The following is a 27,989-nucleotide window of genomic DNA, read 5'->3' on the forward strand; positions in this document are numbered from 1 at the left end:
AAATGCGGGTCATGGCTTTTTGAAAAAGGGAAGGGGCGATTTTGAGTCCAAAGGGCATAACAGTCCATTGGTAATGGAAGTTGGGGATGCAAAAGGCAGTTTTGAATCGTTCATCAGGATGGATGCCGAGTTGCCAAAAACCAGCTTTAAGGTCAAACTTAGAGAAGATTTTGGCATTGGTTAATCGGGCAAAAAGATCGGGTTTGGTAGGAAGGGGGAACTTGTTGTCGGCTAGGAAATGGTTTAGAGGTTGGTAGTTGATAACGAGGCGAAGTTTTCCTCTGGTTTGCTCAGCTCGTTTATTGACATAGAAGGCTTGGCATGCCCACTGGGAGGTGGTGTCTTCAATGAGGTGTTCTTGTTTGAGTTGGTTGAGTTCTTGGATAGCTAGTTGGTAGTGTTCAGGGTTCATGCCGAAGTGGGTGGCTTTGGTAGGGTTAATGTCTTCATTTTTCTTGAAAGGAAGAGAGATGAAGAAATTAGGGTTCTGCCAAAGGGGTTTGGAGCATTTGGTAAGAAACTCAGAATGGGTATCAGCACAACAATCTTTGAGAAGGAGGGTTTGGATGGTTGATAGTTCAGTAAGGTCGAAAAGGTTGTGAGGGGATACGAAAGGAAGGAAGGATCCTTTGTATAGAAGACCTTTATCAAGGGGTTTGATTCGGGTTTTCCATAATTGGCTAATGATATCCCATCCAAGGATGAGATCTTTTCCAGGGAGAGTGGAGCCAAGGAATTTATGTTTGATGTGAAGTCCGGGGAAGAATTGGAGGTAAAAAGGTTTGCTTTTTTGTTCAATGGCAAAGGTTTCTCCATTGGCAGCTTGGAAGTATTGGGTATGAGGTTTCCAGAAGGAGGAGGGTAAGACTGCGGGGTTGAGGATTGAGGTAGCAGCGCCAGTATCAAAAAGGGCGATAACAGCACGAGAGGTTGGGAGTATTTTTCTGGGTAAACATGGAGTTTGAGGAAAGGGGCGGGTAGCACTGTTAGAGTTATGCCCCACAAGCCAATTATATTTACATGTAATTGATCATATTTTTCCATTGTGACTCTTTATCTTCAATCAATTATTATTGTAAGGCATTATGTTTTATTTGTCATTGATGGTTGACTTTATTATTTCCACTCTTGACAAAGTCCATAGATCAAATAGGCTCATGAAATATGGTCGTGCATAGAGATGACGATCATGAAACATATTCCTTATAAGCGTTGATCTTAAATGTTCCTAGTCATAGAGTTATTAGGATTGGACACTAATAACTCGGATAGACTAGCATATATGATGCATGCTCAATTAGGAGAATGTCTTGTTTCATAGACATTGGTGTGTGGACACTAGTGCATATATGTGGGTGCTTATTATAAGAATAAGTACACTGAACTGACCCGCTACAGAATTCCTAATGGTAATTGTTGATTGTCGAATTGGAATTTCTGTGTTGCAGTAATGCAGATTGGTCCTTAGACTTGAGACATCATGGTAGTCTTATATTTGACTGGTTACGCTTTGGTTCTTTTTTGTATTCCAATGGAGTCATTAACAAATTATCACTGGGCGTAACCTTATCACATATGAAGGCTTGTGAATGTCGAAATAGGATTCATCACTTATCGACAAGATGAGAAGATGTCCTATGTATTCCGATGATTTCATGACTAAGGAAATCCTTGGCCAAGGTGAGATGGAAATCAAAAGGTGTTTTGATTTCATCGAACAAGTCATAAATCTGGAATGGATACATAGTTATTGAATGACTAGGGTTTCGTCATAAAACCATACCCTAAATTCAATCGGGACATAGTTGATGAAAGGATTTTACTGTACGGTAATTGCAATCGAAAAGGTCCGTGTTTTTCCATCGTTGGCTAGGCGTTCATGGCATGTTGCTAGACGTTAACCATGATATGTAGGGTTTTAGAATTAATATGATTAATTCTAAAACTATTAATTAAAGAGTTTAATTAAGAAGCCCATGAGATGAGTTAATTATGAAGCCCATAAGTTTAATTAAAAGAGTTTAATTATTCTAAGGAGTTGGGCCTTCATATAGCCCAATAGAATTGGCCCTACATCTAGCCCAATGGTGGACCTAAGGGGTCACACACTTGGGTCGAGTCCGTTCCACAAATTAAAAGAGAGATACGGCCCAATATGATTATGGGCCAGACCTAAATCGTTTAGGGTTTTTCCAAAGGCATAATTAGGGTTTTAACTCTATAAATAGGCCACTTAAGAAGCTGGAAAAATAAGAAAAAATTCGGATCTCTCATTGGAGGCGCCTAGGCTTACTAGCATTACTCAAGGCGTTCGTGGAAACGGCCGATCGTGTGGACCGACTTGGAGGAGTTCGTGTTTGCGGCTCTACGGATCAATCAAGGCAGAATCATATCTTCACGGTTGCCCGGTTCCTAACAAGCACGGCTTGGATGGAGGTGACTTCATACTGGAGAGAATCAGTGTCAGAGGAAGAATCATCATCAGAGGCATAGGAGATGCCAAAAATGACTTGAGGATTGTCTTCATCAGTTTCTGAGAAAAGGGATTCTAGATCATTGTCTTTGAGGGAAAGGTTGGTAACCATTTGGACATGGGAAAGAACTTTCTTGGCTTTGTTGCGGGGACAATTTTTTGCAAAATGTCCGGGCTTTCTACAGATAAAACATCTGTTTCCTTTGTTTTGACCTTTCTGGAACTTTCTCTTGAAGAAGTGTTTTTTGATGGGGAATTTAGGCTTGTGTTGAGATTTGGGCTTCTGCTTGGGAGTATGGGAGCGGATTTTCCGAAAATGGCGAGAGCGGTGACCATAACAATCACAAGATTTTTCTTTGCATTTGATCTGCAAGTCTGTTCTGTTGCAGGCTGTGGCAAGTTTTGTGCTCATAGCTTTGATGTCTTCATGGGCTTGCTGCTGAGAGCAAAACTGTTCCACAGTTTTCAATACTCGCTGATGGAGTTCACCAAGAGAGATGGTAGAGAGTGAAAGATCCTTATGCTCAATTTGTCGGGAAACTTCCTGACCAAGAGGAGCTGGGATGGAGTTGAGGAATTGCTGTTTAAGATTTGGATCATTCATGCCGCCAAGGGCATAGAAGCGTCAGGCAATTTCTCGGAAATGCTTGTTGAGATCTCTTGGGTGGAAGGAACAACATTTCAGTTGAAAGTATTCTCTTCGAGCCATATCGGTAACATGAGCTGGTTGTCCGAGAAACTCGGTATGGATGTGTACAATACATCGTTCAATGGAGGACTCGGTAAGGATGAGTTGTTTGAGAAAATCATCAAGTTTGTCCCACCAGTCTCTAAGGATGCCAACAGTACGGGCAATGAACTGGGAGAAAATAGAGGGGACTGAAGCATCAGGCTTCTGCATTTCAGCAACACACCAGGCTTGGAATTCCTGGATGCGAGAGTACCAACGGGAGGGGGGAATATCATCAAGGGTAAAACAAGGGTGGGAAGGCAAGGTAGAGGGGATGAGGTCAAGGGAGGTAGAATGGGCAGTTTCTGCAGTTTGGTGAGGAGGAGGAGAGTCAGGAGGGGTACTGGGATGAAGGGATGGTTCATAATCATCAAGGTTAGGGTTGGTTTGGTAACCAAAAGTATTCGGGCTGAGGGTTGGAGCAGCAGTAGATCCTTCAGTAGCAAAGACAAGAAGTGTCTCATCTTCTGAAGTATCGGTTGGTTCAGAGTCAGTAGGAAAAGGAGAGAGCGGGCGAGTCATCATTTGGGGGGTTTTGTGGGATGAGGTAGACTGTGAGGAAGTAGGGAGTGGTTTTTGGGTTGGTCGTTTTGGTTTAGGTGGGGTGAATTTGGTAGAGTCCCCATACAGACCTTTGATTGCCTAAACGTCTGCTTCATAATGAGATTTGTCACGCCAATAGTTAAGATATCCTTTGGAAGGGCCAGAGGTGGAAGCTCCTTGATATCTCTGAGATTGTTTGGCCATTTCCACAGCAAGAGGATAATTCTGACGAAGGCGTTTAAGCTCTTGCTCTTGCTGATAAAAATTTTGACGATCAAGTTTCATCTGGGTGATTTCCAGTTGGAGATCATTCATCCTTTTTTCCATTTGCTGTAGAGGGTTAAGAACAGCAGGGAGGACTTTATCAAGTTTGGTTTCCAAACGGGACTGGGATTGGGCAATTTTGGTCAACATGGTGTTTTGAGAAACAGCATTCTGGGATTGCCAGTTTAAAACTTGTTCTGCTGGAGAAGCTTTGGTTGTTCCATCAGGGCGAACAATGTTGGGGTTCCGGACTTTTGGGAAGTATCTTCGCGAGGTTCAAGAGGGGGGAAGTTTTGATGGTAAGTGGAGGAGGAAGGATAATCAGGTTGTGCCATAGCAAGGGTAGGGCAGGTAAGTGGTAAAATGGGTATGGAAGATGGTTTAAGTTTCCATTGTTGAGAAGGTAGTTTAGAAAGTTTTTTAGGGAGTTTGGGTTTGGGTGGTGGCAGTGGTTGTTCATCATCAGAATCGATGTCCCATCCAGTAGGGATAATTGGAACTGAGGATTTTGGACGGGGGGTAAATTTGACATAATAGTCATACTTGCCTGAGGGTTCTCCCAAAAGTCCAATGGAAGGATCTCCTTTGTCATATCTGTCCTTAAAAGATGGTCGATGTGGTTTGCAAGTCTGCTGAGAAGATGTGGGTTGAGCTATGGGCATGATGTTGTTTCTGTAAATGCTCTGGAGAGTAGATCTGGTAAGATTTGCTGTTGCAGAAGCATGTAGCTCAGCCAGGCAGGAATCACATCCACACTCTTTAGGGTCAATTTCAAGACCGTCGGGAAGAATGATATGGTGCCTCTCTTTTACCCATCGAGGAATGGAAGATCCGTCAGCACGGAATTGCAAGATTTCTTTGGGTCCAGTTTGATCAGCTTGATAGTCGTCAATTGGTTGGATAGCAAACTGGGTAGAGAAACAAGATGGAGATGCAGCCTCTTTTGTTCTCTGAAATGTGATTTCAACAGTGCCATCAGATCTGGTACTGTAAGTTGGATCCGAGGATTGGATTGGTTCTGCATTTCGGCCTCCTTGGTGATATTTTTCATAGTCAGTGACCCATGCATCTGGGAGGATTTTGACAAACTCTTCGCGTGACAACTGTCTGGGGACATGGATGCAGCTGAGGACCTGGTTAGAATCAACTTGGAGAAGGAGTGCATCTGATTGATTGTGGGGGAGGGCAAGGTCCATAATTAGACTTTCTTTACTGTATTTAGTGGATCAAAATGTTATCTTTAACAGAGATTTGGAATCGTCAAAAGCCATTATGTCAATTTTGAGATATCGTTGATTACACAAAGTTGTCTCTTTCTTCTTTCAAGTGTTCTACTATGGACCAATGGCTAAACCCAACATTTCAAGACTTTCCAAAATCCAGAATTAAACTTTCTTTAGTGTATTTATTGTATCAAAATGTTATCTTTAACATGGATTCCGAATCGTCAAAAGCCATTATGTGAATTTTGGGATATCGTTGATAGAACAAAGTTGTCTCTTTCCTCTTTCAAGTGTTCTACTATGGACCCATGGCTAAAACCCAACTTTTCAAGACTTTCCGAAATCCGTAATTTGGCTTTCTTTAGTGTATTTAGTGTATCAAAATGTTATCTTAAACATAGATTCGGAATCGTCAAAAGCCATTATGTCAATTTCAAGATATTATTGATTGAACAAAGTTGTCTCTATCTTGTTTCAAGTGTTCTACTATGGAGCCATGGCTAAAACCCAGCTTTTCAAGACTTTCCAAAATCCATAATTAGGCTTTCTTTAGTGTATTTAGTGTATCAAAATGTTTTCTTTAACATAGATTCGGAATCGTCAAAAGCCATTATGTCAATTTTGAGATATTATTGATTGAACAAAGTTGTCTATTTCTTGGTTCAACTGTTCTACTATGGACCCAAGGCTAAAACCCAACATTTCAAAACATTCAAAAATTCAAAATTAGACTTCGTTTAGTGTATTTAGTGGATCAAAATGTTATCTTTAACATATATTCGGAATCGTCAAATGCCATTATGTCAATTTTTGAGATATCGTTGATTGAACAAAGTTGTCTCTTTCCTCTTTCAAGTATTCTACTATGGACCCATGGCTAAAACCCAACTTTTCAAGACTTTCAAAAATCCAGAATTAAACTTTGTTTAGTGTATTAAAATGTTATCTTAAACACAGATTTGGAATCGTCAAAAGCCATTATGTGAATTTTGAGATATCGTTGATTGAAAAAAGTTATCTCTTTCTCCTGTCAAATGTTCTACTATGGACCTATGGCTAAAACCCAACATTTCAAAACTTTATAAAATCCCAATTTAAACTTTTTTTAGTGTATTTAATGTATTAAAATGATATCTTTAACATATATTCGGATTCGTCAAAAGCCATTTTGTCAATTTTGAAATATCGTTGAACTAACAAAGTTGTCTCTTTCTTCTTTCAAGTGTTCTACTATGGACCCATGGCTAAAACCCAACTTTTCAAGACTTTCCAAAATCCCAAATTAGACTTTCTTTAGTGTATTTAGTGTATCAAAATGTGATCTTTAACATAGATTCGGTATCGTCAAAAGCCATTATGTCAATTTTGAGATATTATTGATTGAACAAAATTGTCTCTATCTTGTTTCAAGTGTTCTACTATGGAGCCATCGCTAAAACCCAGCTTTTCAAGACTTTCCAAAATCCATAATTAGGCTTTCTTTAGTCTATTTAGTGTATCAAAATGTTATCTTTAACATAAATTCGGAATTGTCAAAAGCCATTATGTCAATTTTGAGATATTATTGAATGAACAAAGTTGTCTATTTCTTGGTTCAACTGTTCTACTATGGAACCATGGCTAAAACCCAACATTTCAAAACTTTCAAAAATTCAAAATTAGACTTCCTTTAGTGTATTTAGTGGATCAAATTGTTATCTTTAACATAGATTCGGAATCGTCAAAATCCATTCTGTCAATTTTGAGATATCGTTGATTACACAAAGCTGTCTCTTTCTTCTTTCAAGTGTTCTACTATGGACCCATGGCTAAACCCAACATTTCAAGACTTTCCAAAATCCAGAATTAAACTTTCTTTAGGGTATTTATTATATCAAAATGTTATCTTTAACATGGATTCGGAATCGTCAAAAGCCATTATGTCAATTTTGGGATATCGTTGATAGAACAAAGTTGTCTCTTTCTTCTTTCAAGTGTTCTACTATGGACCCATGGCTAAAACCCAACTTTTCAAGACTTTTCAAAATCCATAATTTGGCTTTCTTTAGTGTATCAAAATGTTATCTTAAACATAGATTCGGAATCGTCAAAAGCTATTATGTCAATTTTGAGATATCGTTGATTGAAAAAAGTTATCACTTTCTTCTTTTAAATGTTCTACTATGGACCTATGGCTAAAACCCAACATTTCAAAACTTTGTGAAATCCCAATTTAAACTTTCTTTTGTGTATTTAATGTATCAAAATGATATCTTTAACATATATTCGGAATCGTCAAAAGCCATTTTTTCAATTTTGAAATATCGTTGGATTAACAAAGTTGTCTCTTTCTTCTTTCAAGTGTTCTACTATGGACCCATGGTTAAAACCCAACTTTTCAAGACTTCCCAAACTCCCAAATTAGACTTTTTTTTGTGTATTTAGTGTATCAAAATGTGATCTTTAACATAGATTCGGTATCTTCAAAAGCCATTATGTCAATTTTGAGATATTATTGATTGAACAAAGTTGTCTATTTTTTGGTTCAACTGTTCTACAATGGACCCATGGCTAAAACCCAACATTTCAAAACATTCAAAAATTCAAAATTAGACTTTCTTTAGTGTATTTAGTGGATCAAAATGTTATCTTTAACATAGATTCGGAATCGTCAAAAGCCATTATGTCAATTTTGAGATATCGTTGATTGAACAAAGTTGTCTCTTTCCTCTTTCAAATATTCTACCATGGACCCATGGCTAAAACCCAACTTTTCAAGACTTTCAAAAATCCATAATTAGACTTTCTTTACTGTATTTAGTGGATCAAAATCTTATCTTTAACATAGATTTGGAATTGTCAAAAGCCATTATGTCAATTTTGAGATATCGTTGATTACACAAAGTTGTCTCTTTCTTCTTTCAAGTGTTCTACTATGGACCCATGGCTAAACACAACATTTCAAGACTTTCCAAAATCCAGAATTAAACTTTCTTTAGTGTATTTAGTGTATCAAAATGTTATCTTAAACATAGATTCGGAATCGTCAAAAGCCATTATGTGAATTTTGAGATATCGTTGATTGAAAAAAGTTATCTCTTTCTTGTTTCAAATGTTCTACTATGGACCGATGGCTAAAACCCAACATTTCAAAACTTTTTAAGATCCCAATTAAACTTTCTTCAGTGTATTTAATGTATTAAAATGATATCTTTAACATATATTCGGATTAGTCAAAAGCCATTTTGTCAATTTTGAAATATCGTTGAATTAACAAAGTTGTCTCTTTCTTCTTTCAAGCGTTCTACTATGGACCCATGGCTAAAACCCAACTTTTCAAGACTTTCCAAAATCCCAAATTAGAATTTCTTTAGTGTATTTAGTGTATCAAAATGTGATCTTTAACATAGATTCGGTATCGTCAAAAGCCATTATGTCAATTTTGAGATACTATTGATTGAACAAAGTTGTCTCTATCTTGTTTCAAGTGTTCTACTAAGGAGCCATCGCTAAAACCCAGCTTTTCAAGACTTTCCAAAATCCATAATTAGGCTTTCTTTTGTGTATTTAGTGTATCAAAATGTTATCTTTAACATAGATTTGGAATCGTCAAAAGCCATTATGTAAATTTTGAGATATTATTGATTGAACAAAGTTGTCTATTTCTTGGTTCAACGATTCTACTATGGACCCATGGCTAAAACCCAACATTTCAAAACATTCAAAAATTCAAAATTAGACTTCCTTTAGTGTATTTAGTGGATCAAAATGTTATCTTTAACATAAATTCGGAATCGTCAAAATCCATTATGTCAATTTTGAGATATCGTTGATTACACAAAGCTGTCTCTTTCTTCTTTCAAGTGTTCTACTATGGACCCATGGCTAAAACCCAGCTTTTCAAGACTTTTCAAAATCCATAATTTGGCTTTCTTTAGTGTATCAAAATGTTATATTAAACATAGATTCGGAATCGTCAAAAGCCATTATGTCAATTTTGAGATATCGTTGATTGAAAAAAGTTATCGCTTTCTTCTTTTAAATGTTCTACTATGGACCTATGGCTAAAACCCAACATTTCAAAACTTTGTGAAAACCCAATTTAAACTTTCTTTAGTGTATTTAATGTATCAAAATGATATCTTTAACATATATTCGGAATCGTCAAAAGCCATTTTGAGATATCGTTGAATTAACAAAGTTGTCTCTTTCTTCTTAAACATAGATTCGGAATCGTCAAAAGCCATTATGTCAATTTCGAGATATTATTGATTGAACAAAGTTGTCTCTATCTTGTTTCAAGTGTTCTACTATGGAGCCATGGCTAAAACCCAACTTTTCAAGACTTTCCAAAATCCATAATTAGGCTTTCTTTAGTGTATTTAGTGTATCAAAATGTTTTCTTTAACATAGATTCGGAATCGTCAAAAGCCATTATGTCAATTTTGAGATATTATTGATTGAACAAAGTTGTCTATTTCTTGGTTCAACTGTTCTACTATGGACCCAAGGCTAAAACCCAACATTTCAAAACATTCAAAAATTCAATATTAGACTTCGTTTAGTGTATTTAGTGGATCAAAATGTTATCTTTAACATATATTCGGAATCGTCAAATGCCATTATGTCAATTTTTGAGATATCGTTGATTGAACAAAGTTGTCTCTTTCCTCTTTCAAGTATTCTACTATGGACCCATGGCTAAAACCCAACTTTTCAAGACTTTCAAAAATCCAGAATTAAACTTTGTTTAGTGTATTAAAATGTTATCTTAAACACAGATTTGGAATCGTCAAAAGCCATTATGTGAATTTTGAGATATCGTTGATTGAAAAAAGTTATCTCTTTCTCCTGTCAAATGTTCTACTATGGACCTATGGCTAAAACCCAACATTTCAAAACTTTATAAAATCCCAATTTAAACATTCTTTAGTGTATTTAATGTATTAAAATGATATCTTTAACATATATTCAGATTCGTCAAAAGCCATTTTGTCAATTTTGAAATATCGTTGAATTAACAAAGTTGTCTCTTTCTTCTTTCAAGTGTTCTACTATGGACCCATGGTTAAAACCCAACTTTTCAAGACTTTCCAAAATCCCAAATTAGACTTTCTTTAGTGTATTTAGTGTATCAAAATGTGATCTTTAACATAGATTCGGTATCGTCAAAAAGCCATTATGTCAATTTTTAGATATTATTGATTAAACAAAGTTGTCTCTATCTTGTTTCAAGTGTTCTACTATGGAGCCATCGCTAAAACCCAGCTTTTCAAGACTTTCCAAAATCCATAATTAGGCTTTCTTTAGTGTATTTAGTGTATCAAAATGTTATCTTTAACATAGATTCGGAATTGTCAAAAGCCATTATGTCAATTTTGAGATATTACTGATAGAACAAAGTTGTCTATTTCTTGGTTCAACTGTTCTACTATGGACCCCAAGGCTAAAACCCAACATTTCAAAACTTTCAAAAATTCAAAATTAGACTTCGTTTAGTGTATTTAGTGGATAAAAATGTTATCTTTAACATAAATTCGGAATCGTCAAAATATTTTATGTCAATTTTGAGATATCGTTGATTACACAAAGTTGTTTCTTTCTTCTTTCAAGTGTTCTACTATGGATCCATGCCTAAACCCAACATTTCAAGACTTTCCAAAATCCAGAATTAAACTTTCTTTAGGGTCTTTATTGTATCAAAATATTATCTTTAACATAAATTCGGAATCGTCAAAATCCATTATGTCAATTTTGAGATATCGTTGATTACACAAAGCTGTCTCTTTCTTCTTTCAAGTGTTCTACTATGGACCCATGGCTAAACCCAACATTTCAAGACTTTCCAAAATCCAGAATTAAACTTTCTTTAGGGTATTTATTATATCAAAATGTTATCTTTAACATGGATTCGGAATCGTCAAAAGCCATTATGTCAATTTTGGGATATCGTTGATAGAACAAAGTTGTCTCTTTCTTCTTTCAAGTGTTCTACTATGGACCCATGGCTAAAACCCAACTTTTCAAGACTTTTCAAAATCCATAATTTGGCTTTCTTTAGTGTATCAAAATGTTATCTTAAACATAGATTCGGAATCGTCAAAAGCTATTATGTCAATTTTGAGATATCGTTGATTGAAAAAAGTTATCACTTTCTTCTTTTAAATGTTCTACTATGGACCTATGGCTAAAACCCAACATTTCAAAACTTTGTGAAATCCCAATTTAAACTTTCTTTTGTGTATTTAATGTATCAAAATGATATCTTTAACATATATTCGGAATCGTCAAAAGCCATTTTTTCAATTTTGAAATATCGTTGGATTAACAAAGTTGTCTCTTTCTTCTTTCAAGTGTTCTACTATGGACCCATGGTTAAAACCCAACTTTTCAAGACTTCCCAAACTCCCAAATTAGACTTTTTTTTGTGTATTTAGTGTATCAAAATGTGATCTTTAACATAGATTCGGTATCTTCAAAAGCCATTATGTCAATTTTGAGATATTATTGATTGAACAAAGTTGTCTATTTTTTGGTTCAACTGTTCTACAATGGACCCATGGCTAAAACCCAACATTTCAAAACATTCAAAAATTCAAAATTAGACTTTCTTTAGTGTATTTAGTGGATCAAAATGTTATCTTTAACATAGATTCGGAATCGTCAAAAGCCATTATGTCAATTTTGAGATATCGTTGATTGAACAAAGTTGTCTCTTTCCTCTTTCAAATATTCTACCATGGACCCATGGCTAAAACCCAACTTTTCAAGACTTTCAAAAATCCATAATTAGACTTTCTTTACTGTATTTAGTGGATCAAAATCTTATCTTTAACATAGATTTGGAATTGTCAAAAGCCATTATGTCAATTTTGAGATATCGTTGATTACACAAAGTTGTCTCTTTCTTCTTTCAAGTGTTCTACTATGGACCCATGGCTAAACACAACATTTCAAGACTTTCCAAAATCCAGAATTAAACTTTCTTTAGTGTATTTAGTGTATCAAAATGTTATCTTAAACATAGATTCGGAATCGTCAAAAGCCATTATGTGAATTTTGAGATATCGTTGATTGAAAAAAGTTATCTCTTTCTTGTTTCAAATGTTCTACTATGGACCGATGGCTAAAACCCAACATTTCAAAACTTTTTAAGATCCCAATTAAACTTTCTTCAGTGTATTTAATGTATTAAAATGATATCTTTAACATATATTCGGATTAGTCAAAAGCCATTTTGTCAATTTTGAAATATCGTTGAATTAACAAAGTTGTCTCTTTCTTCTTTCAAGCGTTCTACTATGGACCCATGGCTAAAACCCAACTTTTCAAGACTTTCCAAAATCCCAAATTAGAATTTCTTTAGTGTATTTAGTGTATCAAAATGTGATCTTTAACATAGATTCGGTATCGTCAAAAGCCATTATGTCAATTTTGAGATACTATTGATTGAACAAAGTTGTCTCTATCTTGTTTCAAGTGTTCTACTAAGGAGCCATCGCTAAAACCCAGCTTTTCAAGACTTTCCAAAATCCATAATTAGGCTTTCTTTTGTGTATTTAGTGTATCAAAATGTTATCTTTAACATAGATTTGGAATCGTCAAAAGCCATTATGTAAATTTTGAGATATTATTGATTGAACAAAGTTGTCTATTTCTTGGTTCAACGATTCTACTATGGACCCATGGCTAAAACCCAACATTTCAAAACATTCAAAAATTCAAAATTAGACTTCCTTTAGTGTATTTAGTGGATCAAAATGTTATCTTTAACATAAATTCGGAATCGTCAAAATCCATTATGTCAATTTTGAGATATCGTTGATTACACAAAGCTGTCTCTTTCTTCTTTCAAGTGTTCTACTATGGACCCATGGCTAAAACCCAGCTTTTCAAGACTTTTCAAAATCCATAATTTGGCTTTCTTTAGTGTATCAAAATGTTATATTAAACATAGATTCGGAATCGTCAAAAGCCATTATGTCAATTTTGAGATATCGTTGATTGAAAAAAGTTATCGCTTTCTTCTTTTAAATGTTCTACTATGGACCTATGGCTAAAACCCAACATTTCAAAACTTTGTGAAAACCCAATTTAAACTTTCTTTAGTGTATTTAATGTATCAAAATGATATCTTTAACATATATTCGGAATCGTCAAAAGCCATTTTGAGATATCGTTGAATTAACAAAGTTGTCTCTTTCTTCTTAAACATAGATTCGGAATCGTCAAAAGCCATTATGTCAATTTCGAGATATTATTGATTGAACAAAGTTGTCTCTATCTTGTTTCAAGTGTTCTACTATGGAGCCATGGCTAAAACCCAACTTTTCAAGACTTTCCAAAATCCATAATTAGGCTTTCTTTAGTGTATTTAGTGTATCAAAATGTTTTCTTTAACATAGATTCGGAATCGTCAAAAGCCATTATGTCAATTTTGAGATATTATTGATTGAACAAAGTTGTCTATTTCTTGGTTCAACTGTTCTACTATGGACCCAAGGCTAAAACCCAACATTTCAAAACATTCAAAAATTCAATATTAGACTTCGTTTAGTGTATTTAGTGGATCAAAATGTTATCTTTAACATATATTCGGAATCGTCAAATGCCATTATGTCAATTTTTGAGATATCGTTGATTGAACAAAGTTGTCTCTTTCCTCTTTCAAGTATTCTACTATGGACCCATGGCTAAAACCCAACTTTTCAAGACTTTCAAAAATCCAGAATTAAACTTTGTTTAGTGTATTAAAATGTTATCTTAAACACAGATTTGGAATCGTCAAAAGCCATTATGTGAATTTTGAGATATCGTTGATTGAAAAAAGTTATCTCTTTCTCCTGTCAAATGTTCTACTATGGACCTATGGCTAAAACCCAACATTTCAAAACTTTATAAAATCCCAATTTAAACATTCTTTAGTGTATTTAATGTATTAAAATGATATCTTTAACATATATTCAGATTCGTCAAAAGCCATTTTGTCAATTTTGAAATATCGTTGAATTAACAAAGTTGTCTCTTTCTTCTTTCAAGTGTTCTACTATGGACCCATGGTTAAAACCCAACTTTTCAAGACTTTCCAAAATCCCAAATTAGACTTTCTTTAGTGTATTTAGTGTATCAAAATGTGATCTTTAACATAGATTCGGTATCGTCAAAAAGCCATTATGTCAATTTTTAGATATTATTGATTAAACAAAGTTGTCTCTATCTTGTTTCAAGTGTTCTACTATGGAGCCATCGCTAAAACCCAGCTTTTCAAGACTTTCCAAAATCCATAATTAGGCTTTCTTTAGTGTATTTAGTGTATCAAAATGTTATCTTTAACATAGATTCGGAATTGTCAAAAGCCATTATGTCAATTTTGAGATATTACTGATAGAACAAAGTTGTCTATTTCTTGGTTCAACTGTTCTACTATGGACCCCAAGGCTAAAACCCAACATTTCAAAACTTTCAAAAATTCAAAATTAGACTTCGTTTAGTGTATTTAGTGGATAAAAATGTTATCTTTAACATAAATTCGGAATCGTCAAAATATTTTATGTCAATTTTGAGATATCGTTGATTACACAAAGTTGTTTCTTTCTTCTTTCAAGTGTTCTACTATGGATCCATGCCTAAACCCAACATTTCAAGACTTTCCAAAATCCAGAATTAAACTTTCTTTAGGGTCTTTATTGTATCAAAATATTATCTTTAACATAAATTCGGAATCGTCAAAATCCATTATGTCAATTTTGAGATATCGTTGATTACACAAAGCTGTCTCTTTCTTCTTTCAAGTGTTCTACTATGGACCCATGGCTAAACCCAACATTTCAAGACTTTCCAAAATCCAGAATTAAACTTTCTTTAGGGTATTTTATTATATCAAAATGTTTTCTTTAACATGGATTCGGAATCGTCTAAAGCCATTATGTCAATTTTGGGATATCGTTGATAGAACAAAGTTGTCTCTTTCTTCTTTCAAGTGTTCTACTATGGACCCATGGCTAAAACCCAGCTTTTCAAGACTTTTCAAAATCCATAATTTGGCTTTCTTTACTGTATCAAAATGTTATATTAAACATAGATTCGGAATCGTCAAAAGCTATTATGTCAATTTTGAGATATCGTTGATTGAAAAAAGTTATCGCTTTCTTCTTTTAAATGTTCTACTATGGACCTATGGCTAAAACCCAACATTTCAAAACTTTGTGAAATCCAAATTTAAACTTTCTTTTGTGTATTTAATGTATCAAAATGATATCTTTAACATATATTCGGAATCGTCAAAAGCCATTTTTTCAATTTTGAAATATCGTTGAATTAAAAAAGTTGTCTCTTTCGTCTTTCAAGTGTTCTACTATGGACCCATGGCTAAAACCCAACTTTTCAAGACTTCCCAAACTCCCAAATTAGACTTTTTTTTAGTGTATTTAGTGTATCAAAATGTGATCTTTAACATAGATTCAGTATCTTCGAAAGCCATTATGTCAATTTTGAGATATTATTGATTGAACAAAGTTGTCTATTTCTTGGTTCAACTGTTCTACAATGGACCCATGGCTAAAACCCAACATTTCAAAACATTCAAAAATTCAAAATTAGACTTTCTTTAGTGTATTTAGTGGATCAAAATCTTATCTTTAACATAGAGTTTTAGCCATGGCTCTATTGTACAACACTTGAAACAAGAAAGAGTCAACATTGTTCAATCAACGATATCTCAAAATTGACTCATTTGCTTATGACGATTCCAAATCTAGGTGAAAGACGACATTTTGATAAACTAATTTGGTTAAAGAAAGTTCAATTTCGGATTTCGGGAAGTTTAGAAAACTTTTGTTTTAGCCATGGGTCCAATGTAGAACACTTGAAACAAGAAAGAGTCAACTTTGTTCAATCAACGATATCTCAAAATTGACTTAATTGCTTTTGACGATTCCAAATCTAAGTGAAAGACGACATTTTGATAAACTAATTACGCTAAAGAAAGTCCAGTTTTGAATTTCGGGAAGTTTAGAAAATTAGAGTTTTAGCCATGGGTCTATTGTAGAACAGTTGAAACAAAAAAAGACTCAACTTTGTTCAATCATCAATATCTCAAAATTGACTAATTGGCATTTGACGATTCCAAATCTAGGTGAAAGACGACATTTTGATAAACTAATTACGCTAAAGAAAGTTCAATTTCAGATTTCGGGAAGTTTTGAAAACTTGAGTTTTAGCCATGGGTCCAATGTCGAACACTTGAAACAAGAAAGAGTCAACTTTGTTCAATCAACGATATCTCAAAATTGACTCATTTGCTTTCGACAATTCCAAATCTTGGTCAAAGACGACATTTTGATAAACTAATTACGCTAAAGAAAGTTCAATTTCAGATTTTGGAAAGTTTTGAAAACTTGAGTTTTAGCCATAGGTCCATTGTAGAAAACTTGAAAGAAGAAAAAGACAACTTTGTTCCATCAACGATATCTCAAAATTGACTTAATTGCTTTTGACGATTTCAAATCTAGGTAAAAGACGACATTTTGATAAACTAATTACGCTAAAAAAAGTTCAATTTCGGATTTCGGGAAGTTTAGAAAACTTGAGTTTTAGCCATGGGTCATTGAACACTTGAAACAAGAAAGAGTCGACTTTGTTGAATCAATGATATCTCAAAATTGACTCATTTGCTTTCGGCGATTCCAAATGTAGCTCAAAGACAACATTTTGATGAACTAATTACACTAAAGAAAGTTCAATTTCGGATTTCGGGAAGTTTTGAAAACTTGAGTTTTAGCCATGGATCCATTGTAGAAAACTTGAAAGATGGAAAAGTCAACTTTGTTCAATCAACGATATCTCAAAATTGACTTAATTGCTTTTGACGATTCCAAATCTAGGTGAAAGACGACATTTTAATAAACTAATTGCGCTAAAGAAAGTTCAATTTCAGATTTCGGGAAGTTTTGAAAACTTGAGTTTTAGCCATGGGTCCATTGTACAACACTTGTAATAAGAAAAAGTCAACTTTGTTCAATCAACGATATCTCAAAATTAACTTAATTGCTTTTGACGATTCCAAATCTAGGTGAAAGACGACATTTTAATAAACTAATTACGCTAAAGAAAGTTCAATTTCGGATTTCGAGAAGTTTTGAAAATTTGAGTTTTAGCCATGGGTCCATTGTAGAAAACTTGAAAGAAGAAAAAGTCAACTTTGTTGATGAGATCAATGGAGCTGTAAAAGATGCCAAAGATCCTTTAAGCCTACAAGGAGGTCCAATCACAAGAGCAAAGGCAAAGAAAATGAGAGAGACACTCAACGGGCTAATTGAAGACATTCGAGCCAAACAAGGCTTTACTGATGCATCCACCAATTGGAAGACAACAAGTGGAAGTCAAGCCTATGTCCATTTAATCAGCATTTAGAAGATGACACGTGGCACCCAAGATTATGTCTATGTGTAGCTGGCTAACAAAATAGTTGTTTAATTTCTTAAATTACATTATGGAGGGTACCAGCCATTAAGGTAGTGGTGTGTTGCTGGTAGTTATTGAGCATTTGGGAAGTGGGTAGTTATTAGGTTAATGGGTAGTTATCTCAAGTTGGTAGTTGTTTCATATTTGTTTTTCTATTTAAAGGGAATTGTAAACACTTCAAAAGGTTGGTTAATTTTCGTGATTATTGAAAGGAGAACTTTCTCACTTGGTTTTTCCAAGAACTCAAGACTTATCAAGATTGTTCCAATCTTGTGGCGTCCAATTTCCAAGGCTTATCGCTCCCAACTTCTTCTCTTATTCTGGAGTGTGGCGTCTATATCATTCTTTTTCTTATTTTGTTTCGTTTACTTGAATCTGGTTTGGCTTTCTTGGGATGATGCTCAACTTGTTCGTGGGCTTTTAGATGCAACCAAAGGGATCTTCATAGGCTCGCATCAGTTTTGGTATCAGAGACATGTTCTAAATCAGGTTCGAAACACATTAAAAAAAAAAAAAATTTCAAGTTGTTGGAATCTATTAATTTCCAGATTCTGATTAGGTTGCATTCTTGCTATTTCCTTTGTTCTTGTTGTTTTCTTCTACCAGATACAAATTTCGTTTTTTGTGTTCTTCTTTTCCACCCTTTGATTTTTTGTTCTCGTTGGTTCTTGTTTTTCATCCTTTGACTTTATCCTTACTGTACTTCTTTTTCTCGTTCCTTGATTTGTGACTATACTTAAGTTCTTCCATTGGTATTAAATCCTTACTTGGTTACCTTTGATGCCTTGTGATCTGTTCATCTTGATTTTGTGAACTCTAATCACCTTCATTGTTACCGTTTGTGTGAATCAACTAAACCCACACACCTATAAAAGCATATCTCTGTTCATCTTGATTTCAAGAATCAAACTTCAGATAGTGGAATTTTCGTGCTTATAAAAAAAAAAAAAAAAAAAAAAAAGAGTTCCAGTCAAGCACGTAAAAAAAAAAAAAAAAAGAAAAAAAAAATACACAACAAATCAGTGGGTACATAGCATTTCAACACACAGACAAATCTGGTTGTTTTTCTGATGTTCTAAATTCATCAATTGTGATTAAATTCTGTGTTCAAAATTTATTCAATTCTGTGTTCCTTCTTCAATCTAACCTGGTTATACTCTTTGCAAATTGGGTTGCCATAGATTTCACTTTCTTGATTATAGTTGTTGAGTTCTTTCAAAAGCTAATTGAGAAAGTTGAGTGGTAAAAGGCAAGAGTGTGAGCTTATTAAAAGAAAAAGCCAATAAATAGTGATATACACGAGGGTTGAGTGAATCAAACAAATTGAGAGAAAACACGTGAGGGAGTGCTTGTGAGGTTATATTTGAATCTTTATGCAGGTTACTAACATGGACCCAAAAGACAAGGGAGTTCGAGAAGAGGGGAGTAGTGACAATTCATTTGTGATCCAAGCAATGCAACAACACTTTGAACGCTTCAATGTTATGTTTGGAGAATTGACTGACAGAATAGAAAGAATAGAAAAGCAAGAAGTTGGCCCAACTGATGTGAGAAGAAGACCAGCTCGTGAAAGTGCTAACTTGGGGAGACAAAGTCATCTTGATGGATATGAGGATGATGAAGAAGATGACCTAAACTTTGATGATCAATCTACTTTGCCTAGATTCGGCCACAGATTTGGAAGAAGAAATGTGAGGAGGCCGAGAACTCTAGATCGAGATGGAGATGATGAGCAAGAATTTGAGGATCAAGCCACAAACAGATTGGGCAATGAACGGGCTAACAGATTTGGTGGGAGGAATCCAGTAAGAAGGGATACCTATGATCGTGACTTGGGGAGCATTAAAATGAATATTCCTTCATTTCAAGGAAAGAATGATCCGGAAGCCTATTTGGAGTGGGAAAAGAAAGTGGAACTTGTGTTTGACTGTCATAACTACTCTGAAGTCAAAAAGGTAAAACTTGCTGCTGTTGAATTTACTGATTATGCTATAATTTGGTGGGATCAAGTTGTTTTGAATAGGAGAAGAAACCGTGAACAGCCTGTGGACACTTGGGAACAAATGAAGTCAATCATGAGAAAGAGGTTTATTCCAAGTCATTACTATCGAGACTTGTTCCAGCGGCTACAAGGCCTCATTCAAGGTGCCCGAAGTGTGGAGGATTACCACAAGGAAATGGAGGTTGCCATGATTCGAGCCAATGTGGAGGAAGATAGGGAGGCAACCATGGCTAGGTTTTTACAAGGGCTAAATAGAGACATTGCCAATGTGATAGAGCTACAACATTATGTTGAGCTAGAGGATATGTTACACATGGCCATGAAAGTTGAGAGGCAACTCAAAAGAAAAGGTGTTGTACGGGTGGGACAGATTTCGGGTTCATCCTCAACTTGGAAACCAAATTGGAGCAAAAGGGAGGAAAAGGCAGATCTTAAAACCAAATTCGAGCCTAAGTCTTACAAGGGCAAGGAAGTGGGTCCTAGCAAGGAGAAAGGTACTTTTGAGCCTCAATCTAATAGAAATCGAGATATAAAATGTTTTAAGTGTTTAGGCAAGGGACATATTGCATCTCAATGTCCAAACAAGAGGACAATGGTTTTAAGGAGCAATGGAGAGGTTGAAACTGAAAGTGAGACAGAGGCTGAATCTTTACCACTAATGGATGAGAGTGATGGAGAAGAGCATCCCGTGAATGGAGTTGTTTTGGTGACAAGGAGAGCTTTAAACTTGCAGGCAAGAGAAGAGAATGAGGTGCAACGTGACAACATTTTTCACACAAGGTGCCACATCAAAGAAAGAGTGTGTAGAATGATTATTGATGGAGGAAGCTGCACCAATGTAGCTAGCACGGAATTGGTGGAGAAGTTGAATTTACCAACTCAAACACATCCCCGACCATACAAGCTACAATGGCTGAATGATTGTGGTGAGATTAAGGTAAATAAACAAGTGCTAGTTTCATTTTCCATTGGAAGGTACTGTGACAAGGTTCTTTGTGATGTTGTGCCAATGCAAGCTGGTCATATCCTATTGGGGAGGCCATGGCAGTTTGATAGGCAGGTCAAGCATGATGGATACACTAACAAATACTCTTTTGTAATGAATGGGAAGTCTGTTACCCTTGTACCCTTGACACCCCAACAGATATATGAAGATCAGATGAGGGTTAAAAAAGAGAATGAAAAGAAAAGAGGGAGTGAGAACGAGGGAAATAAAAAAAAGGAAAAGCAAAAGAGTAAGGAAGAAGAGAGTGAATCTGAGGGGATTCAAAAGGAGAGAAATTCAGAGAGAAGAAAGAACAATGAGAGTAAAAAGGAAAGAAATTCAGAGAGTGGAAAGGGAAAAATAGAGAGAAAAAAAGGAAGTTTTTATGCAAAAGAGGGAGATGTGAGGAGTGCTTTTTATGCTAGGCAGCCTATGTTTGTACTCTTGTACAAAGAGGCTTGCTTAAATACTAATGAATTTGACCTTTCTTTGCCTAGTATTGTTAAATCTCTTTTGCAGGAGTTTGATGACGTCTTTCCCAATGATATTCCAAGTGGTTTGCCACCTTTGAGGGGAATAGAGCATCAAATAGATTTCATCCCAGGAGCATCAATTCCTAACCGACCAGCTTACAGGAGCAATCCCGAGGAAACGAAGGAGCTCCAAAGGCAAGTTGAGGAACTTTTAGCAAAGGGATATGTAAGAGAGAGTATGAGTCCATGTGCGGTTCCGGTCTTACTTGTGCCTAAAAAGGATGGGACATGGAGGATGTGCGTGGATTGTCGAGCCATCAACCAAATCACTGTAAAGTATCGCCATCCCATTCCTAGATTAGATGACATGTTAGATGAATTGCATGGTTCATGTATCTTTTCTAAAATTGATTTAAAAAGTGGATATCACCAGATTAGAATGAGGGAAGGAGATGAATGGAAAACCGCTTTTAAGACAAAATATGGCTTATATGAGTGGTTAGTGATGCCCTTTGGGTTAACTAATGCCCCTAGTACATTCATGAGGTTGATGAACCATATTTTGCGTCCTTTTATAGGCAAGTTTGTAGTGGTTTACTTTGATGACATCCTAATCTATAGCAAGACCTTAGATGAGCATCTAGAGCATTTGCAAAATGTTCTAAGTGTTTTGCGAAAAGAGAAGTTATTTGCTAACCTCAAGAAGTGTTCCTTTTGCACAAATCAGATTGTGTTCTTAGGATATGTTGTAAGTGATAAAGGGGTTGAGGTAGATGGGGAGAAAGTTAAAGCAATCAAAGAATGGCCTACACCTAAATCTATCACCGAAGTGCGAAGTTTCCATGGCCTAGCAAGTTTCTATAGAAGATTTGTTAGGGATTTTAGTACTTTAGCCGCACCCTTGACTGAGGTTATTAAAAAGAGTGTGGGTTTTAAGTGGGGAAGTGAGCAAGAAAGAGCTTTTAATTTGATCAAAGAGAAATTAAGTTCTGCACCAATACTTGCCTTACCCAATTTTTCTAAAACCTTTGAGGTTGAGTGTGATGCTTCGGGTATTGGCATTGGAGCTGTCTTAATGCAGGAGCGGCACCCCATTGCATTTTTCAGTGAGAAGCTAAATGGAGCAGCCCTTAACTACCCTACATATGATAAGGAGCTGTATGCCTTGGTTCGGACCTTGGAGACATGGCAGCACTATTTATGGCCGAAGGAGTTTGTCATACACACTGATCATGAATCCTTGAAGCACTTGAAAGGACAAGGGAAGCTGAACAAACGACATGCAAAATGGTTAGAATTCATTGAGACCTTTCCTTATGTGATCAAATATAAACAAGGAAAAGAAAATGTGGTTGCAGATGCATTATCTCGCAGGTATGCTCTTATTTCAACTTTGAATGCTAAATTGCTAGGATTTGAATTTATTAAAGACTTGTATCCTAGTGATCCAGATTTTGCTAATGTCTATGAGGCTTGTGAGAAAATGGCTTTTGGGAAATTTTATAGGCATGAGGGGTATTTATTTAGAGAGAACAGAATGTGTGTGCCTATAAGTTCTTTGAGAGAATTACTTGTGCGGGAGGCTCATGGGGGTGGCCTAATGGGACATTTTGGAGTGAGAAAAACATTAGATGTATTAACTGAGCATTTCTTTTGGCCACATATGCGACGGGATGTTGAGAGGGTTTGTGGAAAGTGTATCACTTGTAAACAAGCCAAATCAAGAGTTTCACCCCATGGTCTATATACTCCTTTACCTATTCCGAGCGAACCTTGGGTTGACCTTTCTATGGATTTTGTATTGGGTTTACCTAGGTCTAAGAGGGGAAAAGATTCTGTTTTTGTTGTTGTTGATAGGTTCTCCAAGATGGCACATTTCATTCCATGCCATAAATCAAATGATGCTAACAACATTGCAGATTTGTTCTTTAAAGAGATTGTTCGTTTGCATGGCATGCCAAAGACTATAGTCTCAGATCGAGATGCTAAATTCTTAAGCTACTTTTGGAAGACATTGTGGGGTAAGTTGGGAACAAAACTTTTATTTTCTACTACTTGCCACCCACAAACGGATGGACAAACTGAAGTAGTGAATCGTACTTTGTCTACTCTATTGCGTGCCATCATTCAAAAGAATTTGAAGAATTGGGAAGAATGCTTACCACATGTGGAATTTGCATATAATCGTAGTGTCCATTCTGCCACTAACCATTCCCCATTTGAGGTAGTTTATGGTTTTAATCCGCTAACTCCATTGGATTTATTACCTTTACCACTTGTTGAGTGTGTAAATTTAGATGGAAAGCAAAAGGCAGAAATGGTGAAACAACTGCACGAGAAAGTCCGACAGCAAATTCAAAAACGAACCGAGCAATATGTTACACAAGCCAACAAAGGTCGAAAGAAACTAGTTTTTGAACCAGGCGATTGGGTTTGGGTACATATGCGCAAAGAGAGATTCCCAGCTCAAAGGCGTTCTAAGTTGCATCCTAGGGGTGATGGACCATTTCAAGTGATTACTAGGATCAATGACAATGCTTACAAGTTGGACCTACCTGGTGAGTATAATATTAGTGCTACCTTTAATGTTTCTGACTTAACTCCTTTTGATGTAGGTGATGATTCGTGGACGAATCCTCTTGAGGAGAGGGGGACTGATGAGATCAATGGAGCTGTAAAAGATGCCAAAGATCCTTTAAGCCTACAAGGAGGTCCAATCACAAGAGCAAAGGCAAAGAAAATGAGAGAGACACTCAACGGGCTAATTGAAGACATTCGAGCCAAACAAGGCTTTACTGATGCATCCACCAATTGGAAGACAACAAGTGGAAGTCAAGCCTATGTCCATTTAATCAGCATTTAGAAGATGACACGTGGCACCCAAGATTATGTCTATGTGTAGCTGGCTAACAAAATAGTTGTTTAATTTCTTAAATTACATTATGGAGGGTACCAGCCACTAAGGTAGTGGTGTGTTGCTGGTAGTTATTGAGCATTTGGGAAGTGGGTAGTTATTAGGTTAATGGGTAGTTATCTCAAGTTGGTAGTTGTTTCATAACCAAAGGGATCTTCATAGGCTCGCATCATTTGTTCAATCAACAATATCTCAGAAATGACTTAATTGCTTTTGACGATTTCAAATCTAGGTAAAAGATGACATTTTGATAAACTAATTACGCTAAAAAAAGTTCAATTTCGGATTTCGGGAAGTTTAGAAAACTTGAGTTTTAGCCATGGGTCCAATGTAGAACACTTGAAACAAGAAAGAGTCGACTTTGTTGAATCAATGATATCTAAAAATTGACTCATTTGCTTTCGGCGATTCCAAATGTAGCTCAAAGACGACATTTTGATGAACTAATTACGCTAAAGAAAGTTCAATTTCGGATTTCGGGAAGTTTAGAAAACTTGAGTTTTAGCCATGGGTCCATTGTAGAAACTTGATAGAAGAAAAAGACAACTTTGCTAAATCAACGATATCTCAAAATTGACTTAATTGCTTTTGACGATTCCAAATCTAGGAGAAAGACGACATTTTGATATACTAATTAGGTTAAAGAAAGGTCAATTTTTGATTTCGGGAAGTTTAGAAAACTTGAGTTTTAGCTATGGGTCCAATGTAGAACACTTGAAACAAGAAAGAGTAAACTTTGTTCAATCAACGATATCTCAAAATTGACTCATTTGCTTTTGACGATTCCGAATCTAGGTGAAAGACGACATTTTGATAAACTAATTAGGTTAAAGAAAGTTCAATTTCGGATTTCGGGAAGTTTAGAAAACTTGAGTTTTAGCCATGGGTCCAATGTAGAACACTTGAAACAAGAAAGAGTCAACTTTGTTCAATCAACGATATCTCAAAATTGACTTAATTGCTTTTGACGATTCCAAATCTAAGTGAAAGACAACATTTTGATAAACTAATTACGGTAAAAAAAAGTTCAATTTCAGATTTCGGGAAAATTAGAAAACTTAAGTTTTAGCCATGGGTCCATTGTAGAAAACTTGAAAGAAGAAAAAGACAACTTTGCTAAATCAACGATATCTCAAAATTGACTTAATTGCTTTTGACGATTCCAAATCTAGGTGAAAGACGACATTTTGATAAACTAATTACGTTAAAGAAAGTTCAATTTTGGATTTCGGGAAGTTTAGAAAACTTTAGTTTTAGCCATGGGTCCAATGTAGAACACTTGAAACAAGAAAGAGTCAACTTTGTTCAATCAACGATATCTCAAAATTGACTTAATTGCTTTTGACGATTCCAAATCTAAGTGAAAGACGACATTTTGATAAACTAATTACGCTAAAAAAAGTTCAATTTCGGATTTCTGGAAGTTTAGAAAACAAGAGTTTTAGCCATGGGTCTATTGTACAACACTTGAAACAAGAAAGAGTCAACATTGTTCAATCAACGATATCTCAAAATTGACTTATTTGCTTATGACGATTCCAAATCTAGGTGAAAGAGGACATTTTGATAAACTAATTTGGTTAAAGAAAGTTCAATTTCGGATTTCGGGAAGTTTAGAAAACTTGAGTTTTAGCCATGGGTCCAATGTAGAACACTTGAAACAAGAAAGAGTCAACTTTGTTCAATCAACGATATCTCAAAATTGACTTAATTGCTTTTGACGATTCCAAATCTAAGTGAAAGACGACATTTTGATAAACTAATTACGCTAAAGAAAGTCCAGTTTTGAATTTCGGGAAGTTTAGAAACCTAGAGTTTTAGCCATGGGTCTATTGTAGAACACTTGAAACAAGAAAGACTCAACTTTGTTCAATCATCAATATCTCAAAATTGACTAATTGGCATTTGACGATTCCAAATCTAGGTAAAAGACGACATTTTGATAAACTAATTACGCTAAAGAAAGTTCAATTTCAGATTTCAGGAAGTTTTGAAAACTTGAGTTTTAGCCATGGGTCCAATGTCGAACACTTGACACAAGAAAGAGTCAACTTTGTTCAATAAACGATATCTCAAAATTGAATCATTTGTTTCCGGCGATTCGAAATGTAGCTCAAAGGAGACATTTTGATGAACTAATTACGCTAAAGAAAGTCCAATTTTGGATTTTGAGAAGTTTTAAAAACTTGAGTTTTAGCCATAGGTCCATTGTAAAAAACTTGAAAAAGAAAGAGTCAACTTTGTTCAGTCAACGATATTTCAAAATTGACTTAATTGCTTTTGACGATTCCAAATCTAGGTAAAAGACGACATTTTGATAAACTAATTACCTTAAAAAAAGTTTAATTTCGGATTTCGGGAAGTTTAGAAAACTTCAGTTTTAGCCGTGGGTCCAATGCAGAACACTTGAAACAAGAAAGAGTCGACTTTGTTGAATCAATGATATCTCAAAATTGACTCATTTGCTTTCAGCGATTCCAAATGTAGCTCAAAGACGACATTTTGATGAACTAATTACGCTAAAGAAAGTTCAATTTCGGATTTCGGAAAGTTTTGAAAACTTGAGTTTTAGCCATGGGTCCATTGTAGAAAACTTGAAAGAAGAAAAAGTCAACTTTGTTCAATCAACGATATCTCAAAATTGACTTAATTGCTTTTGACGATTCCAAATCTAGGTGACAGACGACATTTTGATAAACTAATTACGATAAAGAAAGTTCAATTTCGGATTTCGGGAAATTTTGAAAACTTGAGTTTTAGCCATTGGTCCATTGTACAACACTTGTAATAAGAAAAAGTCAACTTTGTTCAATCAACGATATCTCAAAATTAACTAAATTGCTTTTGACGATTCCAAATCTAGGTGAAAGACGACATTTTAATAAATTAATTACACTAAAGAAAGTTCAATTTCGGATTTCGGGAAGTTTTGAAAACTTGAGTTTTAGCCATGGGTCCAATGCATAACACTTGAAACAAGAAAGAGTCGACTTTGTTGAATCAATGATATCTCAAAATTGACTCATTTGCTTTCAGCGATTCCAAATGTAGCTCAAAGACGACATTTTGATGAACTAATTACACTAAAGAAAGTTCAATTTCGGATTTCGAAAAGTTTTGAAAACTTGAGTTTTAGCCATGGGTCCATTGTAGAAAACTTGAAAGAAGAAAAAGTCAACTTTGTTCAATCAACGATATCTCAAAATTGACTTAATTGCTTTTGACGATTCCAAATCTAGGTGAAAGACGACATTTAGATAAACTAATTACGCTAAAGAAAGTTTAATTTCGGATTTCGGAAAGTTTTGAAAACTTGAGTTTTAGCCATGGATCCATTGTAGAAAACTTGAAAGAAGGAAAAGTCAACTTTGTTCAATCAACGATATCTCAAAATTGACTTAATTGCTTTTGACGATTCCAAATCAAGGTGAAAGACGACATTTTAATAAACTAATTACGCTAAAGAAAGTTCAATTTCGGATTTCGGGAAGTTTTGAAAACTTGAGTTTTAGCCATGGGTCCAATGCGGAACACTTGAAACAAGAAAGAGTCGACTTTGTTGAATCAATGATATCTCAAAATTGACTCATTTGCTTTCGGCAATTCCAAATGTAGCTCAAAGACGATATTTTGATGAACTAATTACACTAAAGAAAGTTCAATTTCGGATTTCGGAAAGTTTTGGAAACTTGAGTTTTAGCCATGGGTCCATTGTAGAAAACTTGAAAGAAGAAAAAGTCAACTTTGTTCAATCAACGATATCTCAAAATTGACTTAATTGCTTTTGATGATTCCAAATGTAGCTCAAAGACGACATTTTGATGAACTAATTACACTAAAGAAAGTTCAATTTCGGATTTCGGAAAGTTTAGAAAACTTGAGTTTTAGCCATGGGTCCAATGTAGAACACTTGAAACAAGAAAGAGTCGACTTTGTTGAAT

General features: G+C 35.2%; 1 protein-coding gene across 1 annotated transcript; it reads left to right on the top strand.

Moving 5' to 3' along the window:
* Window positions 1-18,960: 18,960 nt before the first annotated feature.
* Window positions 18,961-23,997, top strand: LOC127809298 (uncharacterized). The gene is given in 5 exon segments (XM_052348061.1): window positions 18,961-20,736; window positions 21,181-21,442; window positions 21,875-22,508; window positions 22,641-23,419; window positions 23,558-23,997. Coding segments are annotated over 5 exon segments (3,804 nt in total). The 5' UTR covers window positions 18,961-19,047.
* Window positions 23,998-27,989: the final 3,992 nt, after the last annotated feature.

Source organism: Diospyros lotus, chromosome 9 (assembly GCF_014633365.1).
Source record: "Diospyros lotus cultivar Yz01 chromosome 9, ASM1463336v1, whole genome shotgun sequence".
NCBI classification, from domain to species: Eukaryota; Viridiplantae; Streptophyta; class Magnoliopsida; order Ericales; family Ebenaceae; genus Diospyros; species Diospyros lotus.